The sequence below is a fragment of the Megalops cyprinoides genome, chromosome 2 (genome assembly GCF_013368585.1).
Source record: "Megalops cyprinoides isolate fMegCyp1 chromosome 2, fMegCyp1.pri, whole genome shotgun sequence".
Classification (NCBI taxonomy): domain Eukaryota; kingdom Metazoa; phylum Chordata; class Actinopteri; order Elopiformes; family Megalopidae; genus Megalops; species Megalops cyprinoides.
This window is the reverse complement of record NC_050584.1, coordinates 64,453,326-64,469,191: the sequence shown is the minus strand read 5'-3', so window position 1 is coordinate 64,469,191 and position 15,866 is coordinate 64,453,326. Positions and strand designations below refer to the sequence as shown.

General features: G+C 43.0%; 1 protein-coding gene across 1 annotated transcript in view; it reads right to left on the bottom strand.

Annotated features, from left to right (window-relative positions):
• Window positions 1-15,430, bottom strand: part of LOC118772160 — a 45,684-nt gene extending 30,254 nt beyond the window's left edge. The window contains exons 1-6 of the mRNA XM_036520453.1: window positions 14,707-15,430; window positions 11,959-12,669; window positions 8,892-9,602; window positions 6,144-6,854; window positions 3,079-3,789; window positions 980-1,466 (exon numbers count right to left, since the gene is read on the bottom strand). Coding sequence (XP_036376346.1) covers window positions 980-1,466; window positions 3,079-3,789; window positions 6,144-6,854; window positions 8,892-9,602; window positions 11,959-12,669; window positions 14,707-15,430 — 4,055 coding nt within the window. The remainder of the gene's footprint in view (window positions 1-979; window positions 1,467-3,078; window positions 3,790-6,143; window positions 6,855-8,891; window positions 9,603-11,958; window positions 12,670-14,706) is intronic.
• Window positions 15,431-15,866: the final 436 nt, after the last annotated feature.

The following is a 15,866-nucleotide window of genomic DNA, read 5'->3' as shown; positions in this document are numbered from 1 at the left end:
CAGATTAACTTTCACAGACACTGACAAGCTAACATGATTTTGGATCAGCGTGTCATGTTTAAAATTTATTTATACATTTCCATTTTTAACACTTAATAATGAAAGTATGAAAATGCATATATAAAATAAAAAGAACCAGCAAAACAATGTATTCAAGCAATCTGGAAGTCTCTATTCAAGGTAAAGTGTGGTCTTGAGGGTGGGGGTTATAGTTAGGTTTATTTCAAGTTTTTGTACTCTGCAGTTTATGTAGTAATTTTAAAGATCACCACATGGTGGCAGTGCAGAGCTGTGTTTAATCCATGTCACCTTCCAGAGTGTCAGCATCACTGTCCGCTTCCAGTCTCATCCGGTCAAACATCCCTTTCCTCTGTACTCGGTATAGAACTACTTGTTCCATATGCAGACGATACTGAGCTCTCTGGCTGATTCTTTTTCTGCCACCATGACACCTTCCCTCTGACCCGTTTATGAGCCAATTCTTCATCACACACAGAGCTGCCTGCTTCAGAGGGGGCTGGAGTCCCTCCACTCACTGCAACACGACAACAGCAACAACAAGCCCTGTTACACTGCACTGCAAATTCTGTGAGACAATGAATCATTTTGTAAATCACCATACAGGAGGCCTCTCTCACACACACAAGCCATAATCATACACTTCTGTATAATTTAGAAAAATGCACAAAAATTAAAGTGACAAATTAGTTCAAGCGTTAATAAATTATAAATTATTGTGCTATTTACTCAATGCAAAGTAAGGGAGGAGTAATCTGTCTGGTGTTGTCCTGTAAACTGTAAATGCTATAGGAGGGTAAATGAACAAAACTCACTAGAAGGGGGATCATGCTCCATGCTGCTCCTCCTCTTCCTGACTGGCAGAGTGGATCCCTCTGTCGCCACCATCTCCTCTACCTTCTTCAGCAGCTCTCTGACCTGAGTGCCATCAGCCCTCTTCTCATTGTTGGTAACATGATACCTGTTCCCACATTTCTCTACAAGCCACTGGAGGGCCCTCCCTTCAGCCTCAATGTGCTGCTCAATGCTTGTGTCTCCCAGCAAGTCTCCCCTGGTGAACAGCACTATAGTGTGTCTCCACACTCTCTCACCAAGAAGCTCCAGGTGTTCCTGCGCTGCTCTCCTGTGTCTCTGTGTGAATGACTCACTCACACGAATGACCAGGAAGAGAGCGTAGGGTCCTGGGGGACACAGAGACACACTGCGAACAATCTCCTGTTTATCCAGCTCTGGAGTGTCCTTCACAGAATAATTCCTCCACCAGCCTGGTGTGTCGATTACAGTGAGCTGCCTCCCAGCTACTTCACCCTGTCTCTTCACACACTGTGCAGTTCTTATCCCAGACTCAAACTCCTCTCCTCTCAGGATGGTGTTTCCTGCTGAACTCTTCCCTGCACTTCTGTACCCCAGCAGCACGATGCTCAGCTCTGAGAGATGATGCTGTTCTCCTGTCAGACAGAGAGAAAGAAAATAATTCATTCCTCAGCAGAAGTATTCACCTCTCGGTAAGTATGGAATTGTGTGACATTATGTTGAAGTTGTTATTATTACTGTGGACTTCAGACAGGAGTGCTGTGGGTTCATGTTTACAAGAGAACATCAGCATAGTATGAGATGTATTATCCCATCCATTCTTCCTGAATTATAACCCAGCTGAGTGAGTGTATCTCACCTGGGTGTAGCATGTATTTAACTTACATGTACTAGAAAGTATTAAAGAATACATAGAAATGCATTCAATGCAAGTTTTTCACAGGTAAATGTTTGAAATATAATGCATTTGATTAAAAAGATGGATTTGATACTTTCCACTTTTTTCGAGAACAAACACATCAGCATTTACACATCTCTGTGAATAAAAAGAAATGTGATGTGCCCACCCCCCACCCCACCAAATTCAGATTTTTGTAAGCACCAGTGTTTCAAAAACAGCAGTGTTTAAAAGACAATGTCTGAAGGTGAGCAGAGACTGAAGATTGTACTTTGGGAAAACTACACTTGAAAAACATTTGCTAATTGTTCTGGGTGTAACTTTGAAAGCAACTTTGGAAACTGAGATGTAATTCATATGTTTCAGAACAGTATTATACATGTATTGAAAATATGTTTCTAATGAAACACAAGTAGTGGAACACCTTAGATACAAAACCCCTTGTTGAGTATTGTTCATGAAAATTCTTCCAACACAACAACTAAAAAATCCAAACGAAAATTCAGAAATATATATCTGTTTTATTAACGATTGTTCTATGTGTGTATATGTGTGTTTGTGTATCAAAGACTGGTGTCCTGCACTGCATGTGGTCCCACTTTGGATGCTCTGCCTACAACACTCAGCTCTGGCTCACTGCTGCCCTCTACAGGGTAAAGTAGTTACTGAAGGTGGATGGGTGGGTTGAAATCACCGAGGTTTAATGTCACATATGCTTTAGTTAAATAGATGGCAGATGGGAGATGAAAAGAAAGGTTCAGTCTCATGAAAGTGGAGGCGGAAGTTCAAATATTAAATTACACACATCTAACTAAACACAGGTAACATTCACAAATATACTCGAAACATCATAGTAATCCAAGGTTTTCTTTCTAAGACCTCATATACCCCACCAGTGCAGTCCCACCCCCAGCTGTTCTCTCTGGCTGCCCAGTTCACAGTGAGTGGGGGGGGGGGGCTGTTCATCCCTCTGTAACAGAGAGAGTCCAGGCTGCTCTCACACTCAGGGATCTGATCAGTGTCTCTCAACAGAGGCTGTTCTAAACACAGTGAGTGTTTAAAGTGAACAGCAGGGCCTCCCTGGAGTGTCTGTGCTGTAACTGTGTAGGACACAGACACTCAGGGCTGATGCTACCGGGACCACAATTTCTGTGCCTCAGTATACAGCACAATGGAAATGCAGGAGAATAGAAGAACAGATACAAGATTTTGTGAACCTGCTGTATTGAAACAGTAGCTTACACTTCAGAACTAATCTGTAAACAAAGTATAGAATCAAAGTGTTTAAAACTTGTCAACATTTCACACCAAACTTTTCAGATTTAGTATTACAGAGACAATGAACCCACCTTCAAAAAGCTCTCTGAGAGTCTTCCTCTGTTCCTGCACCTTCATCAGCCTCTGTTTCGCTCTTTCTTCCACTGCCCTCCTCTTCTCTTCCACCTCCTGTAAGAGCATTCTGTCCATTTCATAGTGACAGCCACCATGTCCTGCCACCATCTCCTCTATCTTCTCCAGCAGCTCTCTGACCTGAGTGCCATCAGCCCTCTTCTCATTGTTGAGAACATGATACCTGTTCCCACATTTCTCTACAAGCCACTGGAGGGCCTTCCCTTCAGCCTCAATGCGCTGCTCAATGGTTGTGTCTCCCAGCCAGTCTCCCCTGGTGAACAGCACTATAGTGTGTCTCCACACTCTCTCACTGAGAAGCTCCAGGTGTTCCTCCACTGATCTCCTGCATGTCTCTGTGAATGATGAGCTCACATTAATGACCAGAAAGAGAGTGTAGGGTCCTGGGGGACACAGAGACACACTGCGCACAATCTCCTGTTTATCCAGCTCTGGAGTGTCCTGTACAAAATAATCAGTCCACCAGCCTGGTGTGTCGATCACAGTGAGCTGCCTCCCAGCTACTTCACCCTGACTCTTCACACACTGTGCAGTTCTTATTTCAGACTCAAACTCCTCTCTGCCCAGGATGGTGTTTCCTGCTGAACTCTTCCCACTCTTTCTCCCCCCCAGCAGCACAATCCGTAGCTCTGAGAGACGGTGTTCCTCTCCTGTCAGGTACAAGAAAAGATAATAATTCACTCTTCATCAGGAGTATTCACATCTCTGTAAGTGTTGAATGCTGTGAAGTAGTTTATAGTAGTGAGTCTATATTTACAGGAGAACATTGACAGGATGTAAGACTCATCATCCTATCGGCCTTTCGGAATTATACCCCAAGTGAGTGACTGCATCTAGCCTGGGTGCAGTACATAATTAATTTACATGCACCTGAAGGTACCATAGAATGCATACACATGCATTGAACGAAAGTACTTCACAAACAATACTTGCTTTAAAGAATGGAATCGATACATCAATATTTATACATTTCTCTCAATAGAGAGCATAAGAGAGGTTTTATCCCCACATTTAAATTTATGCAAGTCATTGCAAAACCATGGCAGCCACGTTCAACTCTAAAAATAGCACCGTCTCAAAAAAAGTCTCTGGAGGTGAGCAGACAATGTTGATTGTACTTTGGGTAAACTAGACATGAAAAATATTTGCTAATTGTTTTGGGTATAACTTTGAACTCATCTTTGGAAACGTAGATGCGATTCATGTGTATTTGAAAATTGTTAGAAATATATTGAAAATGTTTTCATAATTAAGAAATAAGTATTAGAATACCTTCATTACAAACCACATTGTTCAGTATCGTTTATGAAAATTCTTCCAACACAACAACAACAAAAAAAATCCAAAAGTAAATACAGAAATATGTATTTATGTTACTAATGATGGCTCTTTGTGTGTGCATGTGTGTGTGTGCGTGTGTGTGTGTGCGTGTGTGTGTGTGTGTGTGTATATGTGTGTGTATGTGTGTGTGTTTGTTTGTGTGTGTGTGTGTGTGTGTGTGTATCTATAAAAGGCTAGTGCCCTGCACTACATGTGGTCCCACTTTGGATGCTCTTCCTTCAACACCCAGCTCTGGCTCACTGCTGCCCTCTACAGGGTAAAGTAGGTACTGAAAATGGATCAGTGGGATGAAATGACAAGTTCAATATCTCACATTTTTTAGTTATATAGATATCATGTGGAAACTGAAAAGAAAAGCAAAATTGTACAAAGGTGCAGGCAACTGTACAAATATTAAGCTACATGCATCTGTCAGGGCTCCGCCCCCTTAGATGTGGTGTTTTTGTTTTTCCTGTCCATGTGCTTTTGTTTTCCTTGTGTTCTAGCCCTGCCCCGCTCCCCGCCCGGTCTCCCACCGCCTGCCTGCCTGCACACCTGCTTCCCATTCCCTCGTTAGCCCTGCTCTGTATCTTCCCCGTGTGTCCCTGTCCTGTTGCTAGTTCGTAGCAGCTTGTGTTCACCTGTTTTGTCCCCGCCATTTTTCGTCTGAGCGCTATTCTCGTTTTTTGACCCGTCTGTTATTCGACCTGATTCCTGCCTGCCGCTCTGGCCTGATCGCCCGATTGTTCTGCCTGCCTGGTGTTTGACCCTGCCTGCTCCTGTTTCCCTGAACCTGGATTGCCCTCGGACTGCCTCTCTGGTTTTGACCCTGCTTGTTTTTCGTTTACGATCTTGCCTGTGATTAAATAAACCGCCTGGAATTCGATGCTCCGGTGGTCTGCGATTGACTCTTTGCCTGAACCGTGACAGCATCTAACTAAAAATGGGGAACATTCACAACAATACTGGAAACATCATACTTTTATAAGGTTATCTTTCCAAGAGCTCATATGCCCACCCAGTGCAGTGACCCCCCAGTTGTTCACAGTGAATTGAAGAGCAGTTCATCTCTCTGTAACAGGGAGTGAAAACTGCTCTCACATTCAGGGTTGTGATCATTACATTGCAGACAGTTAGCAGACATTCTTTTCCAGAGCAACTTACATCATTTACAGGTTTTGACAATGTTATCCATTTATACAGCTGGATATTTACTGGGGCAATTGTGAATTAAGTACTTTGCCCAAGGGTACAGCAGCAGAGTGCCTGTGGGGAATCAACCCAGCAACCTTTCGGTTACAAGTCCTGCTGCTTAACCACTATGCTACACTGCCGCTCCATACCCCCATAATCAGTGTCTCTCAACAGAGGCTGATCTAAACACAGTGAGTGTTTAAAGTGAATAGCAGGGCCTCCCTGGAGTGTCTGTGCTGTAACTGTGTAGGACACAGACACTCAGGGCTGATGTTCCAGGGATCAGAGTTTCTGTATCTCCGTATACAGCTCAATGGGAAAGCAGGAGAAAGGAAGAACAGATATATCACAATGTGACACTGCAGAATTCAATATTAACTCAAACTTCAAAATTAATCTGTGAAAAGAATACTGAATCATAACACTCAAAACATTTTGGTGTTTCACAATAAGTAATTTAGCTCTAGTCATTCAGAGAAAATAAACGTACCTTTGAAAAGTGCTCGAAGAGACTTCCTCTGTTTCTGCACCTTCATCAGCCTCTGTTGTGCTCTTTCTTCCACTGCCCTCCTCTTCTCTTCCACCTTCTGTAAGAGCATTCTGTCCATTTCATAGTGACAGCCACCAAGTCCTGCCACCATCTCCTCTATCTTCTCCAGCAGCTCTGTGACCTGAGTGGCATCAGCCCTGTTCTTATTGTTGAGAACATGATACCTGTTCCCACACTTCTCTACAAGCCACTGGAAGGCCGTCCCTTCAGTCTCAATGTGCTGCTCAATGGTTGTGTCTCCCAGCCAGTGTCCCCAGGTGAACAGCACTATAGTGTGTCTCCACACTCTCTCACTGAGAAGCTCCAGGTGTTCCTCCACTGCTCTCCTGTGTGTCTCTGTGAATGATTTGCTCACATCAAACACCAGGAGGAGAGCGTAGGGTCCTGGGGGACACAGAGACACACTGCGCACAATCTCCTGTTTATCCAGCTCTGGAGTTTTTGTTACAGAAAAACTGATCCACCAGCCTGGTGTGTCGATCACAGTGAGCTGCCTCCCAGCTACTTCACCCTGTCTCTTCACACACTGTGCAGTTCTTATTTCAGACTCAAACTCCTCTCTGCCCAGGATGGTGTTTCCTGCTGAACTCTTCCCACTCTTTCTCCCCCCCAGCAGCACAATCCGTAGCTCTGAGAGACGGTGTTCCTCTCCTGTCAGGTACAAGAAAAGATAATAATTCACTCTTCATCAGGAGTATTCACATCTCTGTAAGTGTTGAATGCTGTGAAGTAGTTTATAGTAGTGAGTCTATATTTACAAGAGAACATTGACAGGATGTAAGACTCATCATCCTATCGGCCTTTCGGAATTATACCCCAAGTGAGTGACTGCATCTAGCCTGGGTGCAGTACATAATTAATTTACATGCACCTGAAGGTACCATAGAATGCATACACATGCATTGAACGAAAGTACTTCACAAACAATACTTGCTTTAAAGAATGGAATCGATACATCAATATTTATACATTTCTCTCAATAGAGAGCATAAGAGAGGTTTTATCCCCACATTTAAATTTATGCAAGTCATTGCAAAACCATGGCAGCCACGTTCAACTCTAAAAATAGCACCGTCTCAAAAAAAGTCTCTGGAGGTGAGCAGACAATGTTGATTGTACTTTGGGTAAACTAGACATGAAAAATATTTGCTAATTGTTTTGGGTATAACTTTGAACTCATCTTTGGAAACGTAGATGCGATTCATGTGTATTTGAAAATTGTTAGAAATATATTGAAAATGTTTTCATAATTAAGAAATAAGTATTAGAATACCTTCATTACAAACCACATTGTTCAGTATCGTTTATGAAAATTCTTCCAACACAACAACAACAAAAAAAATCCAAAAGTAAATACAGAAATATGTATTTATGTTACTAATGATGGCTCTTTGTGTGTGCATGTGTGTGTGTGCGTGTGTGTGTGTGCGTGTGTGTGTGTGTGTGTGTATATGTGTGTGTATGTGTGTGTGTTTGTTTGTGTGTGTGTGTGTGTGTGTGTGTGTATCTATAAAAGGCTAGTGCCCTGCACTACATGTGGTCCCACTTTGGATGCTCTTCCTTCAACACCCAGCTCTGGCTCACTGCTGCCCTCTACAGGGTAAAGTAGTTACTGAAAATGGATCAGTGGGATGAAATGACAAGTTCAATATCTCACATTTTTTAGTTATATAGATATCATGTGGAAGTTGCTGAGGATCTGTGGTGACATGCTGAGGAGGCTGAGGAAATTCGGCATGTCACCACAGATCCTCAGCAACTTCTACAGCTGCATCATTGAAAGCATCTTGACCAGCTGCATTATGGTGTGGTATGGGAGTACCACTGAATAAATAAATAAATAAATAAATAAACATAAATAAACTAAATAAATAAACCGCCTGGAATTGGACGCTCCTGTGGTCTGCGATTGACTCTTTGCCTGAACCGTGACAGCATCTAACTAAAAATGAGGAATATTCACAACAATACTGGAAACATCATTCTTTTATAAGGTTGTCTTTCCAAGAGCTCATATGCCCACCCAGTGCAGTGACCCCCCACTTGTTCACAGTGAATTGAAGAGCAGTTCATCTCTCTGTAACAGGGAGTGAAGACTGCTCTCACATTCAGGGCTCTGATCATTACATTACAGACAGTTAGCAGACACTCTTTTTTAGAGCGACTTACATCAATTACAGGTTTTGACAATGTTATCCATTATACAGCTGGATATTTACTGGGGCAATTGTGAATTAAGTACCTCGCCCAAGGGTACAGCAGCAGAGTGCCCGTGGGGAATCAACCCAGCAACCGTTCGGTTACAAGTCCTGCTGCTTAACCACTATGCTACACTGCCGCTCCATACCCCCATAATCAGTGCCTCTCAATAGAGGCTAATCTAAACACAGTGAGCATTTAAAGTGAATAGCAGGGCCTCCCTGGAGTGTCTGTGCTGTAACTGTGTAGGACATAGACACTCAGGGCTGATGCTCCTGGGACCATAGTTTCTGTATCTCCGTATACAGCTCAATGGGAAAGCAGGAGAAAGGAAGAACAGATATATGACAATGTGAAACTGCAGAATTCAGTAGTAACTCAAACTTCAAAATTAATCTGTGAAAAGAATACTGAATCATAACGCTCAAAATATTTTGGTGTTTCACAATAAGTAATTTAGCTCTAGTCATACAGAGAAAATAAACGTACCTTTGAAAAGTGCTCGAAGAGACTTCCTCTGTTTCTGCACCTTCATCAGCCTCTGTTGTGCTCTTTCTTCCACTGCCCTCCTCTTCTCTTCCACCTTCTGTAAGAGCATTCTGTCCATTTCATAGTGACAGCCACCAAGTCCTGCCACCATCTCCTCTATCTTCTCCAGCAGCTCTGTGACCTGAGTGGCATCAGCCCTGTTCTTATTGTTGAGAACATGATACCTGTTCCCACACTTCTCTACAAGCCACTGGAAGGCCGTCCCTTCAGTCTCAATGTGCTGCTCAATGGTTGTGTCTCCCAGCCAGTGTCCCCAGGTGAACAGCACTATAGTGTGTCTCCACACTCTCTCACTGAGAAGCTCCAGGTGTTCCTCCACTGCTCTCCTGTGTGTCTCTGTGAATGATTTGCTCACATCAAACACCAGGAGGAGAGCGTAGGGTCCTGGGGGACACAGAGACACACTGCGCACAATCTCCTGTTTATCCAGCTCTGGAGTTTTTGTTACAGAAAAACTGATCCACCAGCCTGGTGTGTCGATCACAGTGAGCTGCCTCCCAGCTACTTCACCCTGTCTCTTCACACACTGTGCAGTTCTTATTTCAGACTCAAACTCCTCTCTGCCCAGGATGGTGTTTCCTGCTGAACTCTTCCCACTCTTTCTCCCCCCCAGCAGCACAATCCATAGCTCTGAGAGACGGTGTTCCTCTCCTGTCAGGTACAAGAAAAGATAATAATTCACTCTTCATCAGGAGTATTCACATCTCTGTAAGTGTTGAATGCTGTGAAGTAGTTTATAGTAGTGAGTCTATATTTACAAGAGAACATTGACAGGATGTAAGACTCATCATCCTATCGGCCTTTCGGAATTATACCCCAAGTGAGTGACTGCATCTAGCCTGGGTGCAGTACATAATTAATTTACATGCACCTGAAGGTACCATAGAATGCATACACATGCATTGAACGAAAGTACTTCACAAACAATACTTGCTTTAAAGAATGGAATCGATACATCAATATTTATACATTTCTCTCAATAGAGAGCATAAGAGAGGTTTTATCCCCACATTTAAATTTATGCAAGTCATTGCAAAACCATGGCAGCCACGTTCAACTCTAAAAATAGCACCGTCTCAAAAAAAGTCTCTGGAGGTGAGCAGACAATGTTGATTGTACTTTGGGTAAACTAGACATGAAAAATATTTGCTAATTGTTTTGGGTATAACTTTGAACTCATCTTTGGAAACGTAGATGCGATTCATGTGTATTTGAAAATTGTTAGAAATATATTGAAAATGTTTTCATAATTAAGAAATAAGTATTAGAATACCTTCATTACAAACCACATTGTTCAGTATCGTTTATGAAAATTCTTCCAACACAACAACAACAAAAAAAATCCAAAAGTAAATACAGAAATATGTATTTATGTTACTAATGATGGCTCTTTGTGTGTGCATGTGTGTGTGTGCGTGTGTGTGTGTGCGTGTGTGTGTGTGTGTGTGTATATGTGTGTGTATGTGTGTGTGTTTGTTTGTGTGTGTGTGTGTGTGTGTGTGTGTATCTATAAAAGGCTAGTGCCCTGCACTACATGTGGTCCCACTTTGGATGCTCTTCCTTCAACACCCAGCTCTGGCTCACTGCTGCCCTCTACAGGGTAAAGTAGTTACTGAAAATGGATCAGTGGGATGAAATGACAAGTTCAATATCTCACATTTTTTAGTTATATAGATATCATGTGGAAACTGAAAAGAAAAGCAAAATTGTACAAAGGTGCAGGCAACTGTACAAATATTAAGCTACATGCATCTGTCAGGGCTCCGCCCCCTTAGATGTGGTGTTTTTGTTTTTCCTGTCCATGTGCTTTTGTTTTCCTTGTGTTCTAGCCCTGCCCCGCTCCCCGCCCGGTCTCCCACCGCCTGCCTGCCTGCACACCTGCTTCCCATTCCCTCGTTAGCCCTGCTCTGTATCTTCCCCGTGTGTCCCTGTCCTGTTGCTAGTTCGTAGCAGCTTGTGTTCACCTGTTTTGTCCCCGCCATTTTTCGTCTGAGCGCTATTCTCGTTTTTTGACCCGTCTGTTATTCGACCTGATTCCTGCCTGCCGCTCTGGCCTGATCGCCCGATTGTTCTGCCTGCCTGGTGTTTGACCCTGCCTGCTCCTGTTTCCCTGAACCTGGATTGCCCTCGGACTGCCTCTCTGGTTTTGACCCTGCTTGTTTTTCGTTTACGATCTTGCCTGTGATTAAATAAACCGCCTGGAATTCGATGCTCCGGTGGTCTGCGATTGACTCTTTGCCTGAACCGTGACAGCATCTAACTAAAAATGGGGAACATTCACAACAATACTGGAAACATCATACTTTTATAAGGTTATCTTTCCAAGAGCTCATATGCCCACCCAGTGCAGTGACCCCCCAGTTGTTCACAGTGAATTGAAGAGCAGTTCATCTCTCTGTAACAGGGAGTGAAAACTGCTCTCACATTCAGGGTTGTGATCATTACATTGCAGACAGTTAGCAGACATTCTTTTCCAGAGCAACTTACATCATTTACAGGTTTTGACAATGTTATCCATTTATACAGCTGGATATTTACTGGGGCAATTGTGAATTAAGTACTTTGCCCAAGGGTACAGCAGCAGAGTGCCTGTGGGGAATCAACCCAGCAACCTTTCGGTTACAAGTCCTGCTGCTTAACCACTATGCTACACTGCCGCTCCATACCCCCATAATCAGTGTCTCTCAACAGAGGCTGATCTAAACACAGTGAGTGTTTAAAGTGAACAGCAGGGCCTCCCTGGAGTGTCTGTGCTGTAACTGTGTAGGACACAGACACTCAGGGCTGATGCTCCAGGGATCAGAGTTTCTGTATCTCCGTATACAGCTCAATGGGAAAGCAGGAGAAAGGAAGAACAGATATATCACAATGTGACACTGCAGAATTCAATATTAACTCAAACTTCAAAATTAATCTGTGAAAAGAATACTGAATCATAACACTCAAAACATTTTGGTGTTTCACAATAAGTAATTTAGCTCTAGTCATTCAGAGAAAATAAACGTACCTTTGAAAAGTGCTCGAAGAGACTTCCTCTGTTTCTGCACCTTCATCAGCCTCTGTTGTGCTCTTTCTTCCACTGCCCTCCTCTTCTCTTCCACCTTCTGTAAGAGCATTCTGTCCATTTCATAGTGACAGCCACCAAGTCCTGCCACCATCTCCTCTATCTTCTCCAGCAGCTCTGTGACCTGAGTGGCATCAGCCCTGTTCTTATTGTTGAGAACATGATACCTGTTCCCACACTTCTCTACAAGCCACTGGAAGGCCGTCCCTTCAGTCTCAATGTGCTGCTCAATGGTTGTGTCTCCCAGCCAGTGTCCCCAGGTGAACAGCACTATAGTGTGTCTCCACACTCTCTCACTGAGAAGCTCCAGGTGTTCCTCCACTGCTCTCCTGTGTGTCTCTGTGAATGATTTGCTCACATCAAACACCAGGAGGAGAGCGTAGGGTCCTGGGGGACACAGAGACACACTGCGCACAATCTCCTGTTTATCCAGCTCTGGAGTTTTTGTTACAGAAAAACTGATCCACCAGCCTGGTGTGTCGATCACAGTGAGCTGCCTCCCAGCTACTTCACCCTGTCTCTTCACACACTGTGCAGTTCTTATTTCAGACTCAAACTCCTCTCTGCCCAGGATGGTGTTTCCTGCTGAACTCTTCCCACTCTTTCTCCCCCCCAGCAGCACAATCCGTAGCTCTGAGAGACGGTGTTCCTCTCCTGTCAGGTACAAGAAAAGATAATAATTCACTCTTCATCAGGAGTATTCACATCTCTGTAAGTGTTGAATGCTGTGAAGTAGTTTATAGTAGTGAGTCTATATTTACAAGAGAACATTGACAGGATGTAAGACTCATCATCCTATCGGCCTTTCGGAATTATACCCCAAGTGAGTGACTGCATCTAGCCTGGGTGCAGTACATAATTAATTTACATGCACCTGAAGGTACCATAGAATGCATACACATGCATTGAACGAAAGTACTTCACAAACAATACTTGCTTTAAAGAATGGAATCGATACATCAATATTTATACATTTCTCTCAATAGAGAGCATAAGAGAGGTTTTATCCCCACATTTAAATTTATGCAAGTCATTGCAAAACCATGGCAGCCACGTTCAACTCTAAAAATAGCACCGTCTCAAAAAAAGTCTCTGGAGGTGAGCAGACAATGTTGATTGTACTTTGGGTAAACTAGACATGAAAAATATTTGCTAATTGTTTTGGGTATAACTTTGAACTCATCTTTGGAAACGTAGATGCGATTCATGTGTATTTGAAAATTGTTAGAAATATATTGAAAATGTTTTCATAATTAAGAAATAAGTATTAGAATACCTTCATTACAAACCACATTGTTCAGTATCGTTTATGAAAATTCTTCCAACACAACAACAACAAAAAAAATCCAAAAGTAAATACAGAAATATGTATTTATGTTACTAATGATGGCTCTTTGTGTGTGCATGTGTGTGTGTGCGTGTGTGTGTGTGCGTGTGTGTGTGTGTGTGTGTATATGTGTGTGTATGTGTGTGTGTTTGTTTGTGTGTGTGTGTGTGTGTGTGTGTGTATCTATAAAAGGCTAGTGCCCTGCACTACATGTGGTCCCACTTTGGATGCTCTTCCTTCAACACCCAGCTCTGGCTCACTGCTGCCCTCTACAGGGTAAAGTAGTTACTGAAAATGGATCAGTGGGATGAAATGACAAGTTCAATATCTCACATTTTTTAGTTATATAGATATCATGTGGAAGTTGCTGAGGATCTGTGGTGACATGCTGAGGAGGCTGAGGAAATTCGGCATGTCACCACAGATCCTCAGCAACTTCTACAGCTGCATCATTGAAAGCATCTTGACCAGCTGCATTATGGTGTGGTATGGGAGTACCACTGAATAAATAAATAAATAAATAAATAAACATAAATAAACTAAATAAATAAACCGCCTGGAATTGGACGCTCCTGTGGTCTGCGATTGACTCTTTGCCTGAACCGTGACAGCATCTAACTAAAAATGAGGAATATTCACAACAATACTGGAAACATCATTCTTTTATAAGGTTGTCTTTCCAAGAGCTCATATGCCCACCCAGTGCAGTGACCCCCCACTTGTTCACAGTGAATTGAAGAGCAGTTCATCTCTCTGTAACAGGGAGTGAAGACTGCTCTCACATTCAGGGCTCTGATCATTACATTACAGACAGTTAGCAGACACTCTTTTTTAGAGCGACTTACATCAATTACAGGTTTTGACAATGTTATCCATTATACAGCTGGATATTTACTGGGGCAATTGTGAATTAAGTACCTCGCCCAAGGGTACAGCAGCAGAGTGCCCGTGGGGAATCAACCCAGCAACCGTTCGGTTACAAGTCCTGCTGCTTAACCACTATGCTACACTGCCGCTCCATACCCCCATAATCAGTGCCTCTCAACAAAGGCTGATCTAAACACAGTGAGCGTTTAAAGTGAATAGCAGGGCCTCCCTGGAGTGTCTGTGCTGTAACTGTGTAGGACATAGACACTCAGGGCTGATACTCCTGGGACCATAGTTTCTGTATCTCCGTATACAGCTCAATGGGAAAGCAGGAGAAAGGAAGAACAGATATATGACAATGTGAAACTGCAGAATTCAGTAGTAACTCAAACTTCAAAATTAATCTGTGAAAAGAATACTGAATCATAACGCTCAAAATATTTTGGTGTTTCACAATAAGTAATTTAGCTCTAGTCATACAGAGAAAATAAACGTACCTTTGAAAAGTGCTCGAAGAGACTTCCTCTGTTTCTGCACCTTCATCAGCCTCTGTCTCGCTCTTTCTTCCACTGCCCTCCTCTTCTCTTCCACCTTCTGTAAGAGCATTCTGTCCATTTCATAGTGACAGCCACCATTTCCTGCCACCATCTCCTCTACCTTCTCCAGCAGCTCTGTGACCTGAGTGCCACCAGCCTTGTTCTTATTGTTGAGAACATGAAACCTGTTCCCACATTTCTCTACAAGCCACTGGAGGGCCTTCCCTTCAGTCTCAATGTGCTGCTCAATGGTTGTGTCTCTCAGCAAGTCTCCCCTGGTGAACAGCAGTATAGTGTGTCTCCACACTCTATCACTGAGAAGCTCCATGTGTTCCTCCACTGATCTCCTGTGTGTCTCAGTGAATGATTTGCTCACATTAATGACCAGGAAGAGAGCGTAGGGTCCCGGGGGACTCAGAGACACACTGCGCACAATCTCCTGTTTATCCAGCTCTGAAGTTTTTGTTGCAGAATAACTGATCCACCAGCCTGGTGTGTCGATCACAGTGAGCTGCCTCCCAGCTACTTCACCCTGTCTCTTCACACACTGTGCAGTTCTGATCACAGTGTCAAACTCCTTTCTGCCCAGGATGGTGTTTCCTGATGAACTCTTCCCACTCTTTCTCCCCCCCAGAAGCACAATCCTCAGCTCTGAGAGACAATGTTCCTCTCCTGTCAGAAACATATAGTTTATTCCATATCAGGGATGTTTACACACATTGTGATCTAACAGTCCAGAACTGAACTGTGAAACAAGCTGAATGAAGGATTAATATAGCAGTGATGGTACTGTTACACATTAGCAAATACATTAAGTAATAATTTCCCCCAAGGTTTAAGATTAAAGTTTAACGACTGATTTAGTCAGAAAGAATTGACAGACTCACTCTGAAGGGAGGTTACACCACCAGCCGCCATCGCTTTCCCTCTCTGTTCCTTTCCTTGTCTACAAGTCGTCTGTAATAATGAAAACATAATTATAATTATTATGGTTGCTTAAAAAAATGTAGTTGTTCATTTCTTGTTGGTTTAGCGTGTTCCCTTTGTCATTTCTGAATGTATACTGCTGTGCTTGTTTTTAACTGAAGACTGAGAGAACACAAATATACATGAAATGGAAC